At 36.1% G+C, this 23,025-nt stretch overlaps 2 protein-coding genes across 2 annotated transcripts in view; one reads left to right on the forward strand and one right to left on the reverse strand.

Annotated features, from left to right (window-relative positions):
* POP1 (POP1 ribonuclease P/MRP subunit) overlaps positions 1–9,597 on the reverse strand; it is a 31,067-nt gene extending 21,470 nt beyond the window's left edge. The window contains 6 exon segments of the mRNA XM_039854047.1: positions 218–305; positions 3,530–3,778; positions 4,843–5,018; positions 5,988–6,155; positions 7,654–7,797; positions 9,471–9,597. Of these exon segments, the coding sequence (XP_039709981.1) occupies positions 218–305; positions 3,530–3,778; positions 4,843–5,018; positions 5,988–6,155; positions 7,654–7,795 (823 nt within the window). The 5' untranslated portion in view covers positions 7,796–7,797; positions 9,471–9,597.
* A 48-nt stretch (positions 9,598–9,645) lies between these two features.
* On the forward strand, positions 9,646–20,813 carry RIDA (reactive intermediate imine deaminase A). Its single transcript, XM_039854046.1, has 6 exons — positions 9,646–9,834; positions 16,313–16,418; positions 18,034–18,088; positions 18,326–18,394; positions 19,407–19,462; positions 20,241–20,813. The coding sequence occupies exons 1-6, from the start codon at positions 9,770–9,772 to the stop codon at positions 20,301–20,303; spliced, it is 414 nt and encodes a 137-aa protein (XP_039709980.1). The 5' UTR covers positions 9,646–9,769; the 3' UTR covers positions 20,304–20,813.
* The last annotated feature ends 2,212 nt before the right edge of the window (positions 20,814–23,025 follow it).

Genomic DNA, 23,025 nt, shown 5'->3' on the forward strand with positions numbered 1-23,025 from the left:
CACTCCACCAGAATAATGGTTCTCTCATTTTACATTTGACAATGTTAGAAACTATTTAAAAGCTACTCGAAGCTTTCCTTATATTAACATACTCATGGGGAACAAGAACTCACACATTTTTACATATATTGAAATTCCAAAATGCTTACGGCAGACACTTATTCATGAAATGAATAAATAAAGACTAAAATAGGGCTCAGCTTTGAAAAAAGTTTACCTGTGTCTATGCTACACATTGGAGACAGTGCCTTTAGTATTTCTTCCTCTTTGCCCTTCAACTCCAAACAACAGTAGTAGGATAAATCCTGCACAAAAAGGGAAACATAATTAAATATTTAGGACTCTACATGGGAGAAAACTGCAAGAAGCCAAAAGCCACATCAAAAAAACTTCTAAAAGTCCAAGACATATAACAAATTGTAAAAGCTATCATTTCGTCAGTCAAAATCTGAAACCTGTCTATTCTTATTACATGAGCAAAAATCAAAATCAAAATGAATTTTCATTTAAAATATAAATTAGTGTCCTACTTTTTAGAAAGAAAATCTGTTTCATTCCATATTCACAGTCAAGTTCTAAGCAGAGTGTAAAAATTGCTACTTCTAAGGATTATTCCTCCCTCAAATCTACCCGAGGTAAGAAATCAGAGTAGAATGTGCAAGACAGCAATAAATTCCATAAAATAATGCTAAGGTTGTTTGTTCACTTTAGTTAGCTAAATCAGGACCTCAGGATTACTTGACACTGAACTTAGAGACATAATATTGCAATTAATTTATCCCATATTCCTCCCATGCTCAGTCTTGACTATGATATTCAACTCTGACTAAGTAATATACAGGGGAAAATGAGAATAACAAAGAGTAAGACCTTACCAATTTAAATAAGATAAAGAGAGATCAAACTGAGTTAGTAAAATCAATATGTTAAAGAACTATAATAATAATTAACAGTCATCGAAGGGTCACCGAGTGCCAGGGGCTGGCCTAACTTCTTACATGGACTGTCATTTAATTCATCCAACATCTGATGAACCAGGTACTATCTGTTATCTTATGTGAGAGATAAGGACACTGATAAAGAAACTGTTACTTGAAGGAAACCATATAATCAGAAAGTGGAGAAGCCAGCATTCAAGTCGGGCTCACTGACCTCCAAACCAACTCCTCTGCCATAGCACCTTTAAGCTATTTCAGTACACTCAGCAACTGGAACCGAAAGGCAAATTACAGCTAGGATTCTGCACATTAGTCAGTGCTATCACTCACACACAGAAATCGTCCAAGCAACAGTGGCCGGATGAACCTTGTCAGTGGCCGGATGAACCTCACTCAAGTTTTTACAACTGGTGACATCTGAGAATTATGGTTAATAGCCTGAAACTCTGGAGTCAGACTACCTGGGTTCAAACCTCAACCTTACCATTCATTGGCTGTATGGCTGTGGGTAAATTATCTAACTTCTCCATACCTCAGTTTTCTCATCTATAAAATGGAAATAATGTAACTATTTACCTTGTAGTGTTATTACAAGGATTAAATGAGTAAACATATGTAAAGCACTAAAATAGGGCCCGGAATAAAATAAGTACTCAAAAAATATTTGTTATTATTAGCTATTACTTTTATTATTTAGGCTGATAAAATATGAAGAAAATATTTGATAACCTTGGCAAAAATCTTGCCCAATATGAGAAGTAACTCAGATGCCTGTCCTGAAATTTGAGAGATGGAAGAATACAGTGGAAAAAGCAGACTAGGAGAATCAGATGCCCCAGTGTTACCTAGGCCACCACAAGCTGTGTGTGTGACCCTGCGCAAGTCACTTCATCTCTCTAGATCCCAGTTTTCTCAATGTAGAAAGAATAATTATAATCTATGATTTCTGCTGCTAATCAAATCTGCTGCTTCAAATCAAAAGCTCTTAAAAGGTTCTTCTATTCACCTCATACCCATTAGAATAGCTACTATCAACACAATGAAAATAATAAATGTTGGTGAGGACATGGAGGAACTGGAATCCCTGCACATTGCCAATGGGAATATAAAATAGTGTAGCCTCTATGGAAAACAGTATGGCAGTTCCTCAAAAAAATTAAACATAGTATTACCATGTGGTCCAGCAATTCTACTTCTAAGTAAATACCCAAAAGAACTGAAAACAGAGACTTGAAGAAATATTTGTATACTCATGTTCCTAGCAGCATTATTCACAATAGCCAAAATGTGGAAGCGACCCAAGTATCTATTGACAGATGAATGGATAAACAAAATATGGCATATACATACAATGGAATACTACTGAGCCTTAAAAATGAGGAAAATTCTGACACATGATACAACATGGATGAACTCTGAAGACATTATACTATGTGAAATTAGCTAGACCAAAGAGATAACTATTGTGTGATTCTACTTATATGAAGTACCAGGAGTAGTCAATGGTGGTTGCCAGGGGCTAGGGGGAGAGGAGCAATGGGGAGCTACTGTTTAAAGAGTACATAGTTTCGGTTTGGGAAGATGAAAAAGTTCTAGAGATGGATGGTGATGACAGCTGCACGACAATATGAATATACTTAATGCCATAGAACTGTATACTTAAAAATGGTTAAAATGGTAAAACTTGATGTTATCTATATTTTAACACAATTTTTTAAAGGTTCTTGTTTTTATTATTCTGCTATATTGCTCTTAAGAGGTATCAGAGGATACTAATAATACCAATGGCTTTCAAAACTTGGCCAAGACTATCCTACCATTGAAAGATAGGCCCTCTGCCAAGAGCAAATTTCTAAATATGTACTGGAAGAGAGAAAGCGACTGAATTAGCAATAGGGGTGGCGGGGGTGGGAGGGGAGTGAGAGGGACAACCAGATAAATAACATTATTACAAGGCTCTAAAACAAACTGTACTCTCAAAGAGTTTAAAACAAACTTTCCAGCATCCTGCTAAATCATAAGCTTCTAGAACAGCACTTTGAACACTGCTCAGGGCCCAGAGAGGGTTCTCAAACATCTGTTGATGAAGAATTACTATTAAATGAATCACTGCTGCGTAATCTCAAACATGACCCTGCATGATCTGCTTACTACTTAGTTCTCCAGAACTAACCTTACCTTAACGTTGGCCTTGCTGTCACTCTCTTCATCTCTGTCACATGGAATTTATTTCAATTCTATCCTATCTGGCTTCCTTCTGCCTCTTCCATCTCCCACTTTTCCCTCAGAGCTCTGCTCAAACATCACTTCCATGAAAAATTTACCATGAAAAATTCCTCTGTTATGAATGCTCATAGCATTGTGTACTTTTCCCTTCAACTGTATATTTGGCTAATTATTTGATTAATATCAACCTCCCCTAATACCTTTAGGCTGCTTCATCTCTAGCATCTGGCAAAGTGCATCATGGCCAGTAATCGTTTTTAAAATAATCTCATAGATAGGGCTTTAGCATACCATGGACTATTTTAAAAGTCTATATCAGAAAGGGTCTAAACAAAAATAAAAGAAAACCAATTGGAAAAGCATACCTGAAGGAGGCAACGGTTTGTCATGGCTCGATAGCAGGCTCTGTGGCTCTTGACTGTCGGCCTCTCCCCAAGGCAGTAGCCCCACTTCTTGACCATGTGAAACCGTTTAGCATGCCAGATGTGAGTTTCTAACCATATGTTCTTCTTTTGTCTACGGTTGAATTCTAATATCCGGTTTATGTGACATCTTCGAGCTTTATGGCATTTATTTTTTGAATGTTCTTTTTTTTGATGTACTGATTTCTCTGCCTGTAGTTTCAAGACGAGAAGCATATCTCAGTTTGTAACCATCTCAAAACAAAGTTAAATGTTAGGAATTCAAACAACTAACTTTAGATTATTAAGTGGAGCACATTATACACCCCATTAGTTTGCTTGGTGATTTCTCCAATGGAAGTAGAGAAAGGAAGCAATAGAAATAGTGAAGATTTTAGAGATAGGCAAACCTAAGAAGGAAGCATGGTTCTATCACTAACTGAGCAAGCTGCAAGGTAACTAAACCCAAAACTTTGGTCCAAAAATATAAAAGTGGAGAAAACCCACACATTTCATGTCAGTTAGGTCTTGACAGAGAAATGCTAACTGCTATCTAGGAAACAGACTTCACATTAAATCTAGAAAGTACAAAATTCCTGTGTAGTTTCCACTCTTAATCTCTTCCATAGACAAGCTAAACTTTTGTGGAAAAACCTCTTCCCCATTAGTTTGTGGGCCTCTTATGGATAAGGATTTTATCTTGATTAACACTAACTCCACCATCGGCATAGTACCAGTGCCTAGAACACACTAATAAAGAAATTTTGAATTAATTAGTAAAGACATGGATAGCTTAGAAAACCTTAGAAAGTCTAAGCCAAAAACTCTGGTAAAGCCAAAAATAATTAAATTCAATGTCAAGTTTTCAACATTGAAAAAGTCAAAACGCAAGTTCTAGGCATTGATGCAGCTTTTTTTTTTTTTTTTAACATTCTAATTCCTAGCTGGCCACACCCTCAAACTGCAGAGCTAAACTTGCTTAGCTGGTAAGAAGGTCAGAATTTTTCTTTAAATCTGGCAGGGCAATGTCAACTACTTAACACTATTAAAAGAAAGGGGTTCCAAACACTATATTTAAAAGCAGCTGTAACATTCAACTATCTGATAATTTGGTGGATTATAGGGGGTGGGGAAGGGGATAAATGATTAAACCAAAAAATAAGTAAAATGAGTATGTTGTTTTTGGTTTTCATTTTAATAAATTCTATTAAGTTAATACTTCCAAATTTCTTTTAGGAACTATTAACCTAAACACTTACACTAAGTGAAACATATACCTCTTTCTGGGCAATCTCCCGTAACCGCCTAGGAAGGCGTTTGACATTGTGACTCATGGCTCTGCGTCTCATGTGCCGTGGCAAAGTCTGGAAAACGAGTGAATTAGAAGACTTCTGGGTCACTGCTGTCAACATAGCACTGATTTCAGCAGCTCGGGCTTGAGCAAAAGTAGAAGCTGTTGAGGCAAAGAGCACTGTCATTAAAAACAAGTCTCAAATCAACATTTTTCTGGTACATCTCAGAAGGAAGAAAGATGTGAAGTATGTGAGCTTATAATTCACTCACCACCCTGACCCCCTATTAGATTAATACCAATAGTGGTTATTTCTGTATTATGAGATTATAAAACTGTTCTTCAATTTTTTTTTTTCAAGTTTTCTACAAGGATTCAGTGTGACTTTTCTAATCAGAAAAAATGTTTAAAAGCAAGATCCCAAAAAGGTTTTTTAAAAGGGAGCTACATGCAATATAATCACAACCATTCTTATCTGCAATAATTACACAAGAAAAAAAAAGAAAAAATAAAATTTTAACAATGGTTTTGACTTCAAGGTTTTTTTAATATTTTCTGCTTTTTTCAAATATGTGACCATAACTATTATGTTTTATTGAAAACTACATTTTTTTTTTTGATGAGTAAATAGAGTGCTGGGGAAATTTAAGTGAATTCCCCACAAGAAGGCAAAAACAGAGGCCAGAAGACACCTCTAAGGTCTATACAAGAAATATGGGGTTATGTGGTAGTGGGGACGAGGGTGTTGGAGGTACCGGAGGTAAGGCTGGAACAGGCCTGGAGATAGGATTTAAAGGTCCAGGATGCCCTTAGAGTGCATAAAATTTGGTTTCATCTTTGGAGAATGCCATGCTGAGGAGTGTAAACGGCACTTTCTATTTTTAAAAGGGAGGGGGAGAAGATTTTAAGACAAAGTAAAAGTTCACAAATAAGGACTTGTCAGAAGACAGGTAAGAAAAAAAGAGAAACCGAAGAAGGGAGAGCTATCAGGCCCAAAGACTGAAGTGGAAGGAGGAGAGATAGGAGGCAGGGCTGAAGGGCTGAGACACAACAAAGGGCGTTAGAAATCTGGCTGCATTAAAAACAAAGAACTCATACGCAATCAAACTTCACTTCTTTACACATCCTTACCTGTTATATACTTGGGAATTTCCTGAGAAATGTCCTCAGGACCTGTTTTCCAACCTCCCTTTTTTTTAAACATTACTCTGGAGGAAGACTGCTCATTCACATCAGGGCCAGTTGGTGAATAGTGGGCCATTTTGGCTTGACGCTGTCGTGAAGTTCCAAAAAAAGACTCTAGTACATTTTCAAAAAGAAAACAAAAAGAAATATGTCACTCATCAGGGATAAGGATTACAGTGGAGAACAATTCCTGGGTGGCAACCTTGATCATGTTTTCAATCCTATGACCTCCTGGTTATTACTGTCCTCCCTTTAAAGAGTAGGGATTTCAGGTAAGGAGGTGAATTAACTTGCCCAAGCGGACCCAGCTAATTAGGCAGCACACTAGCTAATCATATCAGTATGACATATGAAAGAACCATGGATATAACTGATAAAAAGAACTTTGCTCCATATAAATAGTGTGACATGGATTTTAAATCTAAGCTCCTTTAAATACTATGATCCATATGATTTTGTGTATTCAGTCTTTTATTGTAATTCTGTGGCACACTCAAGTTGGGAGCCCATGCTAAATTAAAAAGAAATAAGAGCAAAATCTCTATACAAATGTCTGGATATTCAAACCACTCTGACTTTAAGACAACATCAAATCTTTGTCTGTGAATGAAAAGAGAGATCAGTAAAGAATTTTATGGTGTTCCTGCTTATTTCCATTATAGCCTTCGTTATTAAGCCCCTACGATCATGAAGCATGTTATAAGACTTGTTGTTGTGAAGATTAAATGAGATAATATGTACCGAGGTTTATCTCATGGCATGGTAGGCATCAATTGCTGGATGTGAATCTAAATCTTATGAATATGAATCTAAAACTTACTTAGACCCAACACACACTGTTCTTCAAAGCATTCCAAAAAAATTCTTGGTCACCTGCTTGCTGTCTTCCCAAACTGGCATTTTCTATTACTGCCCAATGAACAACTATCATTTCCACATCACCTTATGAGGTTCTAAAATCATAACACGAGTTAAATATAGATATGATGAGCGTGCTACTTTTCTTTTAGGAAATACAGAAGTACAATTTAATAATAATTAAGGGATAAACCAGCTCTAAAATATGTACAGTAAATTCGCATTATTCCCAATACTTATGTTCTATAAAGTCAAAGCAAACACTGAATTAGGAAATACTGAATCACTGTTCTTAGAGGAAATATATATATGTGTGTGTATATATATATAATCATAGATTATAATCTTAAATCATAAAAACAATTCATCCTGGTAAATTAGATTCTATTTCCTTTATTTTACAAAAGAGAAAATGAAGTTCGAAACCATTAAATGACTGTCTGAAGTCACCCCACAGTTGAAATTCAAACCCCAGTCAGAGCTGGAGCTTCTTACACTGTGCTGCACTGCCCGCCCATTATCTCCGACCTCTCTGGTCATCTCTGCATGAAAGCTGAAACAAAAGGCAGCTAGCAATGTCCACATGGGGCAACTTGGGCAACAAAGTGCCATGAGTATTAATTTTAGGGTTATAAATACTTTTCAACTAGGCAAATTTGTAAATAAGAGTCAACTCGTTTACCATTTAGAAAACAACTATCAAAAAGCTCTTAGAAGCAATATGCTCCTATTATGTGTATTATGTGTATCTTACCTTGTTTTTGAGCTCGGAAAGGTCTTCCACCTCCATTATGGTGCTTTACACCTCTATCAGCCACAAAGCCAGAGGATAAAGTCACATTAGTGGGCTGGTTTCTCATTTTCTTAGCATGTTTTCTTTCTTTTGCATTAGACATTTCTGGAAAGAAAGTAATAAATTTAGTACAGGGAAAGGAAATTTCCGCTCGAAAATAAAAGTGAATTTAATAAATATTCATGTGATTCAATATTTGATTCTTCAATATAATAAATATTATAGGGAGTTTGATGATAACAAAATGTTATGATATTGATCTACAGCAGGAATTCATAACCAGGGGCATCTCTAGAGGAGCCATGAAGGGTATGAACACCAAAAACTTGATTCCATAGAAAAAAATAATTCTATTGTTGGAAAAGAAAATATCAGTACATTCCAGTTTGCATTGCCATCAAATAATGAAATCATATACTCGTGTTGACACTGCATGAAATCTGCTGAAAGAATAAAAAATAAGGTATAAGATCCCTATGCCATGATAAAAAATTAAAACATTTAATCAAAATTCTTAGGTGAAACATAAGCCACCTGAATCAATGAAATATAGAACACGCTATTCTGATAAAACCTCTACAAACACTGAACATAAATTACTGATGTGTTCATTTCTACTATTGAAATGAAGCCAGCTGAACCTTTAATTTATGACAGCAAAAAGATTTCAATTTGAAGGAAGAAGGATAAAGGACAAAAATCTGGTGGAGTCTGATGGATTTACTCAGTAATTCTCAATTCTCAAACTCCACATTCTCCTTTTTTTTGAATAGTTTCAAATACCTCTGTTCGATTTTGAAATGAAATTCACTAATTATGTAACCCACCAGACATTTAACTTTTACCAATACATGTCTATATGTATATATCCTAACTAATATAAAGAACTAAGAAGTAATTTCAATAATCACTATTTCCGGTATGTAGATATTTCACAACTCTACTAGATGACATTAGGAAATAATGAAAAAGTTCTGAAAGTTCTTGGGCCAGAAGAAGAAAAACCAAAACCTTAGCAGTATGTAGGACAAAATGAAGGGGAATAAACAGGATTAGAAGCAAGGTAGGGCAGGGCTCGTACCTATCTTTTGCACTACTGCACATCAAACGCATTGCAGAGCGCCTTACACAAAGCAAGTGTTCAATAAATATTTGTTGAATGGACAGGTACACGCTTAAATGAAGGAGTGAAGCGTGCCTACAATGTATTTACTAACGGAAGAAAATATTTAGCCCACCCAGTACCACCCCTTCTGACACAGTATGACTGAATATCTGCCAAAAGACTAGCCCTAGGGCCATTTGCTGTATCAAGATCACTATCTTCCTAATGAAATCAGATCCCAGTCACTAGGGTTGTACTCAGATCAAAGGGGAACGCATAGACATCCTAAAGCTCCAGGAGCACCCAAAAGAAGGGAAGAAGGGAGGGGCGGGAAGGTGGGAAAAGCCCACATCTCGGCGTGGTCCTCTGAATGACCCGTGTTATTGCTTTAGGGTATAAGGAGAGGGGATATAAGCCCATTCCCAGAACGGCATCCTCCAGGTGGGGCAATGAAGCAAAATGACAGACTCCGGGTGCTCGAGCGCCGAAGGAGGTGCTGGGCCCGCAAGAGGGGCCCAGGAGCAGGTAGGAAGGGAAGAGGTCAGCTGGGTCTGAAGGAGAGAAGATTGGGGAGAGGCGGGGAGGAGCAATACGTGGGTGGCACACTCATTCACACACACGCACACTCCCCAAAACTGCGGACTCTAGAGGACACCAACCTCTCACCACCTACCTGCCAGACGCTCTGAGGGGATGAAGCCAGGGATTCCCGGTCAGAATGACAAGGCTCTAACACTACCCCACAAGACGACGTGACCGGCGAGCGAGAGGAAAAGCGCATGCGCCAGAGCTGCGCTGCCTCCACGTGCCCGGGAGCTGCGCAGATACTACAACTCCCAGAATCCTGAGCGAGCCAGCTCCCGCGTCGCGTTTCTGCTGGGGCTGCCGGGCCTGATCAGTCCAGTGGGACACGAGCGGAGATAGTGTACGGGATTGTTCTCTCTGCGGGGCCTCAAGGGAAAAGGAATAGCTATGTCATCCTTGATCAAAAAGGTGATCAGCACCGTGAAAGCCCCAGGGGCCATTGGTCCCTACAGGTAACTCGGCATGTGCGAGCTCGGACGGACCCCAGGTGTGCTGGGAGGGGTGGTGGAAAGTGACCACCCCAGATCAGAGCTGGGGTGGGCCTCCTCGATCGCATGAGGCGCTAGCCTCAGCGAACATGCGAGGAAACTTAACCCAGGAAATGGAGCAACGCACCCGGAGACCCACAATGAGTTAGGAGCCCCAACTAGGACCCGGAGCCTGCGCTCTCGGAGGCTTTTCCCAGACCTGGCTTCCTTACTGCGGAGACCAGCCAGCCAGAAAGTTTCTCCGATTAGAAGTCTTTCTGAATGTTTTTTAAACAGCTTTACTAAGATATAATTCACATACCCATAAAATTTAGCCCTCTAAAATGTACAATTCAGTGATTTTTACCGTACTTATGGAGTAGTGCAGCCATCACCCCTATGTAATCTCAGAACATTTTATCACCTCAGAAAAACCCCTTATACCTATCAATTAGCAGTCACTCCCCATTCCCCTCTTCTCCAACCCCTGGCAACCAGTTATCTGTTGGTCTCTATGGATTTGCCTGTTCTGAACATTTCCTATAGTAAATGCAATCCTACAATATGGGGTCCTTTGTGACTGACTGCTTTCACTTAGCATAATGTTTGGTCTAACCCTCTCTTAATTTGAAGAAGTAGATCCCATCCACAGATGTGGGTGCCCTTCTGGGGCTAGCTGAGTTCTTTTCACAGAAATGCTTAGCAAATCCCTGCACATCTACCCAAGACACTAGGTTTTACAACACGTATAGAAATGCACTACTGATGTTTATGAATTCATTTGCCCGTGCTTATTTCTCACTAATAAAATCAAATACAAATCATAACGAAGATCATTTTCCAAGATTTCCCAGCATGCTCTGGCTAAATATATGTATACTGGCCAGAATGTCTATCTTGTGTACATGTTTTGCCACTTGTCAGAAGCCCTGTTAAATTGAAAGTTTAATTCCTTTTAAAAAAACTTTGTTTTCTTAAAATGTCTCGGCCTTAAAACTATTGCATCTTATATGCATTCACGGAGACTTATTTTTAATTCTTCATTAAAGTATATTGTGCAAACTTTTTTGCATTTTTCCTTTTAGAATATAGTCTACAGCAGCTGTTCACTGTTAAAAGAACTACTGCTGGACCACCTCTACTGCTGAAACACTTGAACTATGAAAGACATGTATTGAGAATTATGCCGAGCAGTGCAGGGGATACAAAAATGTATAAGAAGCAATCCAGTCTGAAAGACATTCACACATATGGGGGAGAGAAAAAGAAACATTTTAATCTTATGCAAACTGATGGGACGCATCCATGGCAACCAACTTCTCTTAAATCTTATCCGCATTTTACAAAAAAACTGAAGCTCCAAGTGAACTTGTCCAAGGTCAAACGGTCTGTAAGTGACAGAGCTTCATTTGAACAAGCCCTAACTCCCTGTATACCACACTGCCATAAAAAAATAACACTTATGTATGGCAGATTACTAACTATTATAGTAGGATTAGAAATAAAACGCGATGAGACTGAGGGGTCATGGAGTTTGGGGGAGAGGTGACAAAAGAGGATAAGAAAGAAATGGATGCTAACTTGGGGCACATGGGAAAAAGATGTAGGAAGGCTGCTTGTGCGAGGTAGCCCTTGAAGTGGGTTTTGAAGGTTGGATTTGCATTTATAGTAAGTATGGTTGTGATGTTTGATTTTTAAATTTCAGTTGTCCCTTGAACAATGTAGGTTGAACTGGGTGGGTCTACTTATGTTTGGCTTTTTTTTCAATAAATACTGTAAATGTATTTTATGATTTCCTTGACATTTTCTTTTCTCTAGCTTACCTTATTATAAAGATGCAGTATCTAATATGTATTATGTACAAAATACGTGTTAATCAACCATTTATGTATAGGTAAGGCTTCTAGTCAACAGCAGGCTGATTAGTAATTAAGTTTTGGGGAATCAAAATTATACTCGGATTTTTGACAGTTGGGTGTGGGGGTCAGCTATACTTTGTTAAGCACTTCAACAGGAAGTCATAGAATGAAGGGCATTCCAGTTAGGGGGCAAGACTCGAGGCATGGACATGGAATACATAGCATAAAAACTTTTTGGAGGATGTTTTAGTAATCTGAGTACCACTTTTACTTTGTATTTGCCAAATCTGTGTACCACCTTTATTATAATTTACTTGGCACTTTTCTTTGAGATGGCTCACTTTATTTAACAAATTTAAAAAGGAAACATTACAACAATAAATAGAAAACAATGCAGTAGAAAGTAACAGTGAAAAATAAACTCAATTAAATGAAAAATGTTATTAAATTCTAGCTGGATACTACAGTTGGTTCAGAACCCAAAGCCTACTCTCTCTTTGTTAAAAAGTGACAGCTTTAACTTGTTTTCTAAAAATAATGTCTTTTTCTATTTAATCAGAGGATGGAAGTCATAATTGCTAACATTTATTGATGCTTACTCAGCACCAGGCACTGTTCTAAGTACATTATGTGCACAGTCACTATTCCAGTCCCCATTTTTCATTATGAAGAGAGAATGAAAAAGGGAATCATTTCCTTACTGTTATTCAGTGTTTGTATAGGACCTACACTTCGGGAAACACTGCTTAGGAGTTAGACCTTGAATTTGAATTTTTGTTTTGCCTCTTGCTAAAAATTAGCTATTAGCAAGGTCTGGATTGTGATGGCTTCCATTGCTAAACTTAAGAGTATGGACTTTATTTTGTATGCAGTAAGGAGTCGTAAAATATTTTTGAAGAGGAAGTGACATGATCAGATCTCTTTTAAGAAGAGACTTCTGATAGTAATTTGAAAAGGCATTAAGAATAGTTAAGAGGATATTACAATAAAAGTAAAAATTAGTCATCTTTTTCCTCCTTGTGCCCTGATCCTTCTCCCTCAGTCACCCAGTGGTTTTACTTCAGAAGAGAGTGACCCTTAAAAACAAAAACAAAGAGATTATAGAGCCTGGAGCATACACTTTTCGAGTATATACTTTGTTCAAGAAAGCAAGCATGATAGTAATATCCCTGGTTGACTCTGAGATGGGTCAACTATATTTATAAAGCTGCAAGTAAAAAAAAGAAGAAGAAGAAGAAGAGAGTTATTATATGAATATGGCAGTATGACAAAAGAAAAGCCGTCAACCAGCATTATAGTATAGAAACTTTCCAGGAAATTGTGCCTCTTGTGCTTTTTTGTATCCAAAGGTAATACAAGGCCACTAGAAATGGTGCTAATTTTCAGTGTTTTACGAAGGAAAAATACTACAACTAACTAGTTATATCCCAATAAAGTTAATTGGACATTTTTAAATAACCATTTGGAAACAAGAATTTTTGTGCATGGAGTTTGTAGTGAGTGCACTTTTTGAAAATTCTGGGTCTTCTCCAGGAAGGATTCAGTTGTGCTGAACTTTCAGTTCCTGGCACTGGGATGGATGCAGTGTTGTCACTAATTAGCTGATCAGCTCAGCTCAGCACATTTTAGGAATGCTCCAGGAGGGAACCTTGAGAGACATCGATATCGCATTGCTTTTGCATCGCTTTCCATTTTACCAGCACACCATCCAAATAGTCATAACATTTTGAAAGGATAATCCATGTGGGATAGATTATGATGTGAGAATATTATGATGATTTTGAAAAATGTTATTTCCCTTTAACTTGGAATTAGAACAATACACTTACGTTTTCTGGAGCCTAATGACTGGTCTATGGATAGGAGGATTCTGATGCTCAGGAAGGGTCAACTATCCGATTGTTATTTGTGAACAATCTCTACTTACCTGTAGAGATAACTCACATAGCTCAGATAATCTCAGAGATCCAGGACCTACTTTTAATTTTCTGAGAATAAATGAATACTTTTTTACTGTCATAAAGTTTTTATCAATATTAATGAATAAACTTGTAGTTTAAACTGTGTTTCAGATATGGGCAGAGGTAAAGGTACTTAGCAAAGGGCAAAGAGTGGCCTAATTCTACACAGGACAATTAATAGAAACAGTGTTAGCTGATGGGACTGTTCAATCTGATAAAAGCTTACACATTAACAAACTCAATAGTTATCCATTTGTGGGCCAAGGTGAAAGCCAGATAGTGGAGAATTCCTAAACTTTCTAAGTCCTGTTACCAAGTTTAAACCTACCCTCTTCAGCTCTCCAAAACCCACACTGTAAACTAGTAGGTATTCCTAAAAAGATACTTATTGACGGCCACGGTTGTTTAAGCTACTAAGTGGTGAGAGAGCAAAACATCAATAAGAAGTTATTGTGTGCCTACTATATAAAAGGAATCACCTAGCCCACTATGCACAGCTAGAAACATAGTAAGACACTGCCCCTGCCTTCCAGGAGTTTATAGTCTGGCATACCCCAAGAGATAGGATAAGAAAAGAACTAGCTGTCATATGAGGCAGGATCCTGTTCATAAGAAAGGTAGAGCCTTTCTTATACCTCTGGGGCTCAAAAGAAAGAAAGACTCAGGGAAAATGGTGTGTGTGCCTGCATGTGTGCGTGTATGTGTGCGACGAGACAGAGAGAGAGAGAGAGAGAGAGAGATGGTTTTCAGTGTAGCTTTGTTTACAGGAGCAAAATATTGGTATCAGTGGTGACTAGTTAAATTACATCCATACAATGAAACACTATGCAGCTGTTAAAAGAATGAGGAATAACTGCATATAGTTATGGAAAGATCATGATATACTGTTGACTGAAAGCAAAGTGTAGAAAGTGTTTAGTATACCATATGTTATTGTAAATGGGGAAAAATTTATATTCATTTTTCTTCATATATGCATGAAGGAACTTTGCGGGAATATTTAAAGAAGAGCCGTGATTATCCACAGGGGCTAGGAACTGAACAGAAGGAGGATAAAGACAGAAGGGAGACTTTTCACTGTGATTTTTTTTTGTATATTTTCTAGATTTTTGAACCATGTAAATATTCTCATTCAAAAAATTATTAAGGAAAAGTTATAAATTTTATATTTAAAATTATAAAGAAAAAGGATATGGTTGGGAAATGAAGGGAAACATGAAATAAAAGATAGGAAAGTTTAGAGCATGTTGGAAAACAAAATATAGGGAACTAGAAGATTGGAAATGAGAATATCCTGTTTTTAAATAAGCATGGAAATGGTAAAACAATTATTGCTTCTAAATTTAGAATGATATAAAGATTCTTTATCAACATTTTTTAAATGAGAGTATTTAATGCCACTGAATTATATTCCTAAAATTGGTTAATATGGTAAATTTTATCATACATTTGTATATATTTTAACTACAATTTAGAAAAGAAACAACAACAAATTTATTAGAAAATAATAAATTTTCTTTTAAGTTGATTTATTTGACTCTTTTTCAGGTCTCAGTGTAGCTTATTTTTTTCTTTCATTTTATCCTAATTTTGAAATTTAATGACCTCATTACAAAAAAAATTCCATTTCAAAAGTAAGAACTGCAGAAATGAAGTGTACCCTCACAGGTAGATTCTTAGTTGATCTTCCAACAAGCAGCGATTAATCTTGAGTAATTTACTCCTGGCATTGCTTTTCTTGGTTCGTTTTGCAGCTTTGTTGAAGTATGTTACGTATAAAACTCACGCATTTGAAGTTTAGCGGCCCATGAGTTTTGATAAAAGTACATTCGTGCATCTGCTGCCACAGTCGAGTTTTAGGACATTCCCACCACCCCTACATCTCCTTGTACCCATTTGTGGCCCACGCCCCTACCCCTGGCCCCAGGCAACTACTAGTCTGCTTTCTGCCGCTATTCTTTTGTCTTTTCTAGAATTCCATGTAAGTGGAATCAAATAATATGTCGTCTTTTGTCGACTCTATCAGTGGATGTTTTTTTTTTCTTTTGGCTATCATGTTCTTATCATGTTCTTAACATTCATGTAAAGTTTTTAGACATATTTTTTCATTTCTTTTGGGTAGTTGCCTAGGAAAGAAATTGCTAGTTTGTATGTTAAGTGTATGCTTAAGTTTTAAAGAAACTGCCAAACTGTTTTCCAGTGTGTTTGTACTATTTTGCATTCCGACTGACAGTGTATGAGGGTTCCAGGTGCTTCACATCTTGACCAGTACTTGTTATTATCAATGATGTCCTCTCGTGTGTAGTGGTAGCTCTTCATATGTCTTTTATGAAGTATCTGTTCAAATCATTTGCCTATTTGTCATCGGGCTGTCTTGTATTATCTAGTTTTAAGAGTTATTTATATATTCTGGATATAAGTCCTTTGTTAGACATACGTTTTGCAGATATTTTCTCCCAATCTGTGAGTTGTGTTTTCATTTTCCTAAAAATATTTTTCAACAAGCAAAAGTTTTTAATTTTAATGAAATCCAATTATCAATTTTTAATTTTACATTTTGTGCTTTTTTTATGTCCTGGCAAAGAAACATTTTAGCGTTGAATTTTATATTTTATATATTCACTGGATTTCCATTCATTGCAGTCAAGCTGTGTTAGTCGACAGGACCATTTACATTTCAGGACAGATAGGCATGGACCCTTCAAGTGGACAACTTGTGCCAGGAGGTGTGGTAGAAGAAGCTAAACAAGTAAGTAATTTTCCACATTTGAAGGTTCTTTCTCTACTGCTTTTAATATTGAAGAATACTAAGAATTCACTTGACTGATTTGTTTTAGAGAGAGTACCAGATAAAAGCATTTTAAGTTACTGCATAATTTAAGACAATTTTATGTCAGCAGAAAGTTGGAAATTTGATGAATCATTTAACAACCAAAAAAAAATTGTTCCTTGCAACGTGACTTTAAACCTGAATCTATTGAATATTAACTGAACTTATTGTGGTAATCATTTCATATTATATACATGTATCAAATTATCAAGTTATGTACTTAAAACTAATAACAATGTTATTAGTTTTATTAGTTATTATATGTCAATTATATCTCAATAAAACTGAGGGGGAGACCCTGAATTATTAAAATCAGATAACATCTTGCCACTTCAAAATGGATTAGGAAATTTTCTTATCAGAGCCACCGACCTACACAAATAACTCCAGCACCACAGAAATAAAAGTCAACATTTGTTAGAAATACCAAAGATTACATGTTTGTAATATCAAACATTACATTAGCATGTTTTTCCAAATAAGAATGGAGAATATGATTCTAATCCAATAAGTAGAATTAATTTATAATTTAATATATTCACTGAGTCATTTGTAATATCCAAAAACAGAAATCAACCTAAATGTCCATCTGTAAGGAGCTGGTTAAATAATTCTTGTAAGTGAATTGCCTTTCGACTTTCCTCCAGTGGAATGAATCTGTCTGAAATATGGTGAGATGTTGTCTCCTTTTGTGAGTGAAAAGTTTGGGTTGAAGCCTCTTCCTCAGTGCTAGAATGTGTGGCATTCTCAGCCAGTACTCACTCAGCTAAAACAAATCATTTCTAGAGTTCCTAACTATCACTTTGAGGATAAGTATGAGCTAGCAAGCATTAAAACATGTTTTCTTTTAGCAAACACTCTGGCCTTTGGAAGAACATCAGTTTTTTTACCCTGTCCTTAATTTATTATTTTTTCAAATCATTCTTCCTCTCCACTTTACTGGTCTCATAACATTTGATGATGTTTTTGTTTTTTTAAAAATAATTAATCTTTCAAATAAGCAATACATAGGTATGGCAAAAAAAATCCAAAAGCTATAAACAAGCATAGACAATGAAAAGATGTCTCCAACCCTTATCCCAACCTCTACCGTTTTCTTCATCAGAGGTAACCACTGTTTCTAGTTTCTTGTATATCCTTCCAGGGACAGTCAGTGCTTATACCAGCATAAATGTGTACACACACACATACATACACACACACACACACACACACACACACACACACACAGAGCACCCTGCCACATACACACACAGATGGTAGCTTATTGTGCATGTTATTCTGCATCTTGGTTTTCTTTTATCATGTAACAATTCATCTTGGAGATCTTTTCATATTAATTTAGTTGTATAGATCTAGCGTGATTCATTTTAGATTTATTTAGAAGTGGCCTAGAAAGAGTAGAATTTCAGAAAGGAAATTTTTCTCCAACGTAAGCTATTTAAGGAGGTATTGGTTTAAGATGATTAATTGAATTGAATTAAAGCTTTAATATAACATCAGTGCCTTAGACCTTTCTTGCCTTGGTTCACAGGCTCTTACAAACATGGGTGAAATTCTGAAAGCTGCAGGCTGTGACTTCACTAATGGTGAGCAACTTAATAGGACATCACATTTCTGTTCAATATTTCTTTGGTCTTTTTGAAGAACGCATGGCATCCAGTAATATGTCATGCTACATATCTTGTTGCTTTTTAAAGTTGTTTTAATTTTAATTAAGATAGTCCCATTTTAATTAAGATAGTCACAGTACCATACTTTCTTCTAAGTAATGTTTTAGATCAGATTAAATAGCTAAACCTAATAACAATGTTTATATCTTCTAGTGGTAAAAACAACTGTTTTGCTGGCTGACATAAATGACTTTGGTACTGTCAATGAAATCTATAAACAGTGTAAGTAATTTGGCTTTATTACTATTTTCATTTTTAAAGAGAAATGAACCTATTAACTTTAATGAATTAACAGTGAATTAAGAGTGATAGGAGATGCTAAAGAAGTGGTCATAGATCTTGTCCTAAAAGAATGAATAGTCTGATTGGACACATACAGTGTGTCCTCATGAAAAAGATCCAAGACATTTCTATTGCATTCCCTAGAATAATATACTACAACTCTAGAAATCAATTTTCCTAAAGCTTAATTTTGTTATATCCTTCTCAGGCTTTTTAGGTACACCTAATAAATTTTTTTTAACACATAGATTATTATTGCTATGATATGGTCTAGCAACTATCTCTATACTGGCTCTCAGAATCATTAGCTGGTTACTTACTTAACATTTCTATATCTTGGTTTCTTTATATCCTATAAGGATAAAACCTTATAGGATTGTTAGAATGCTTAAATGAGTCAATACAACATGTAAACACATTAGAACAGATCCTGGTGTGTTCTAAGCACTCAGTAAGTGTTATCTATACTTATTAATGTTGTCTTAGTGGGGAAAATGGCTGTCCCTACCAACCGGTGAGATGAGACAGAAGTGAAATATGGAAAAAACATCATTATTTATTCTGTCTTGAAGAAACGGCTAGAGTAAAGCAAAGTTAGCAGTGAAAGTACCTGCCAAAATTTCAGGAGATGGGCAGCTGTTCCTTATTTAGATAACTTTTATAAGTATCACCTTAAAAACAAAACCTCATTCATATTAAATAAGATCGAAGTGTCAGAGTATGTGTTTTCATTTTTTCCCAGAAAGCTAAGACGTTTTTAAAAGTATTAAATATCATAGGAGTCATATGGCAAAATATTTTATTAAACAAATATGAATGTGAGCCTCTTTTCTTAATAGTACTTATATCTAAGAACTGAGAAACCTGTGAAACGCTTTGCAGAGTCTTGATTATGCTGTGTCCAGTAACAATATTGTATTTGAAAATTAAAATGAAATTCTTTTAAATTTAGATTTCAGAAGTGATTTTCCTGCAAGAGCTGCTTACCAGGTTGCTGCTTTGCCCAAAGTAAGTACACTTGAAAATGACTAATGTATACAATTTTAAATTAAATTTCTACGTTGTTTTCTGAATATAACAAACTAAGCACTGTGGCAGGAAAAGTTTTAAAAGAAAAGAAATAGTTTCTGCTTTCCAGGAACTTAAAGTCTGGGGGAAAATTAAGAAACTTAAATTTTAGAAATTTGTCTTAAAAATTCACAACATTAAAAATTAAGGCCACATATGAACACAACAGAATCAGAGTACGTGAATTGTGAGAAAAAGTAAAGTAGCAGCTATTTTCTTTTTATTGTTATGTAGAGACTATAAATCGAGCTAGGTTTGTGAGTCATATTTTTATTGCTTTAATTTGATTGTTACTTGGAATGATCAATATCATCAAAGTTATTAAGGTATTGGGTATGGTAGAAGGAGCTCTGAACTTGGAATTGTAAGATGTGGGTTGAACCTTTGCCATTTAGCATTGTGTCTTAGGACAGGTTGCATAACCTAAGCTTTGGTGAATCAATTTCTGAATTGAGAGAATTTAGAGAACTGCTACATAATACCCGTCTCATAAAACTGCTGTGAGAATCACATGAGCTAATGTATATGAACATGATTGGCATGGTAACCTGGCCTATCTTAGGTTCTTAGTGAGTGTTTCCTTCTCCGTTCCTTCTTTGAAAAGTTTACTGTTAAAAAATGCTGTATTGCTGTTAGTTGAATGTTTTTAGTAGGTGGTATGGAGCTCTCTTAATCTGTAAAAAATGATCTAAACATTGCCTCATTATTCTCCTTACAGGGAGGCCGTGTTGAGATTGAAGCAGTAGCTATCCAAGGCCCTCTCACAACAGCATCACTCTAAGCGGGCCTAATGATATTTAGTCTGGAATATTAATAATGTTTTAAAATATATTAATTTTTATAATCAATGTTGGAAAGTATAAGACAGACTAAAATATCTGAAGTATAAAGAAAATACCATATAATAAGGGGAATTGAACATGAATTACAGATGAAATGATGAATCCACTCACTGATGTTATAAAGAACAGATATTGCATGCCCACATGACTGGATGCGAGAAGAGACACATTGCGTTACGTAGTCACTCAAACAAATAAAAGGAAATAACACTCAGGAAATATGAGTTACTATTCCTGAGAAATAGTGAAGAGTACATGTATTAGTTAAATACTAATAATTTGATGGTGTGAAATATTTAGTTCTCATGTCAAATATGTGATTCTGCTTTTACTTGAGTAAAATTAAAGATTTAAGTTTGAATGGTAGACGTAAAGGCAAAAAAAAGTGGACCAAAATTGTATATAGCTAATATTTTTCTAATGGAAATAAATTAGACTTGCAGATTTTCCTTGGTGTGATTCTGTTCACTTATTTATACATTGGAGCACATTCCCTAATTAAAGATGGGGGGAGACCATGAAGTTAAAACGCCAACTGTCTTTTTCTCAAAGCTTCCTTCTGACTTTGTACATTTTTACGCTGTTGTAATCAGACTATGTATAACCATTTTGTGTTTGTTCTTTAAAGTCTTTTGACATTTTTAGAGAACTGCTACATAATACCTCCATGTTATAGAATAAATTCCAACACAAAATTATGTAGATTAAAAAGTAAAAGTCTCCTTCACTCACTCTCATTCCACTTACCTCCCCAAAGAGAACCACTGCTAAGAGTTTTGAGTGTACCAGCACATAATTTTCTACTCATTACATACTTGATCATCTAGTTTGGTTTGGGCTTGTTAACATAAATGGAACTTTACTATATATATTATTCTATAGATACTTTCTTCTGTCTTGAAAATCTTCCATATAAATACATGTAGATCTTTCCGTTTTTAAAACTATAGCAAGATGTTCTTCTGTGTGGATATACCTTAGGTGGTCTAATCATTTCCCCAGTTTGATGTTTTCAGAATTATAGTCATATGCCAATGGAGATACATTCTGAGAAAAGCGTCGTCAGGCAATTTTGTCGTTGTACAAACATTATAGAGTACACTTACACAAACCTAGGCAGTAAAGCCCTCTATACACCCAGGCTATGGTATAGCCTGTTGCTCCTAGGCTACAAACCTGTACAGCATGTACAACGTGAGATTAAATCAAGCTCAAGAGAAAATGATGCAATCAAGAGGCATAAACAAGATGTGTGAGGCTGCTGCTGGTGTAACACTGCACACTATTTTACAGCAAACTTTTTTATAAGTAGAAAAAGTACACTCTAAAGTGATGATAAAAAGTATAGTATAATACATAAACCAGTAACATAGGCACTTATCATTATCAAGTATTATGTACTGTACATAATTGTGCTACACTTCTATATGACTGGCAGGTGTGTTTATACCAGCATCACCACAAACACGTGAGTAATGCCCTTCTGACAGCTATGACTTCACTAAGCAATAGGAATTTTTCAGCTCCATTAAAATCTCATGGGACCGCAGTCATATATGCAGTCTGTCATTGATCAAAATGTTATGTTTAGAAGCAGTAAAGAACGGCGGTGTTAAGAGCACAAACTTTGGAGTAATACCACGGGATTCTGTCCCAGATCTACCACTTAGCTCTGTGACCTTCAGCTAGTTATTTAATACCTTTCAGCCGCAGTTTCCTGAGAGAGAATAATTGCACCTTCTCAAATGGCTGTCATAAGTATTAAGATGATGTGTATGAAAAGTACTCAGCAGTATCTAGCATACAGCAAAGGCTCAAAAAAGCTGTCACTGTTCAGCAGTATTTGATAATTATTAATCATATGGAATAATGTGCTTTGTGGGAAAGCTTCTATTTAAATAACTAAAGTTATTAACATAAAAGGTAAGTATGAGGTCTCTTCAAGTAGGCAGAGTTGGGGAGCATGGTACTGTGAATTGATAAAACAAGATTAAGTGCTGAAAATTATTTTAGACATTTTTACACAAAGCACTATAATACAGTGGTTAAGGGCATGGACTCTAGTGCCAAAGAGCTTGAGTTTCAAATGCTGTTCCACCACTTTGGTTAAGCTACTCAAGATCTCTTGTTTGTTTCATCTGTAAAATGGGGATATTACTAGTACCTACCTTATAAAAGTTGTTAGGATTAAATAAGTGAATATATATAAAGCACTTATAATAATGCCCAGCACGTAGCAATGACGATGATAATAGAAGGCTTTCTATTATTTGGCAATAAAAAGAAATGAGCTATCAAACCACAAAAAGACATGGGGGAACCTTAAATGCATGTTGCTAAGTGAGAGAAGTTCTAGAAAAGCGTGATTCCCAACTGTATGACATTCTGGAAAAGGCAGAACTATGGAGACAGTATAAAGACTAGTGCTGGCCAAGGCCTTGGGGTGTGGGTGTGGTAGCAGAGGGATGAATGGATGGGTCACAGGAGATTTTCAGGTGAGTGAAACTATTCTGTATGATACTGTAATGGTGGGTACATGTCATGCATTTGTCAAAAACAGTAATGCAAAGAGTGGACCCTAAATGTAAACAAGAGGCTTCAGTTAAATAAAAATATGTGAATACTGGTTCATCAGTTGTAACAAATGTACGACACTAGTGA

This window comes from Pteropus medius, unplaced genomic scaffold (assembly GCF_902729225.1).
Source record: "Pteropus medius unplaced genomic scaffold, Ma_sr-lr_union100, whole genome shotgun sequence".
NCBI classification, from domain to species: domain Eukaryota; kingdom Metazoa; phylum Chordata; class Mammalia; order Chiroptera; family Pteropodidae; genus Pteropus; species Pteropus medius.

What these genes read in the sequence shown, in the direction of transcription:
- RIDA (XM_039854046.1), top strand. Translation starts at nt 9,770, where the DNA reads ATGTCATCCTTGATCAAAAAGGTGATCAGCACCGTGAAAGCCCCAGGG. An exon ending in TGGTAGAAGAAGCTAAACAA is followed by an intron (nt 16,419 to 18,033) that starts GTAAGTAATTTT and finishes CTTGGTTCACAG; the next exon opens with GCTCTTACAAACATGGGTGA. An exon ending in AGGTTGCTGCTTTGCCCAAA is followed by an intron (nt 19,463 to 20,240) that starts GTAAGTACACTT and finishes TTCTCCTTACAG; the next exon opens with GGAGGCCGTGTTGAGATTGA.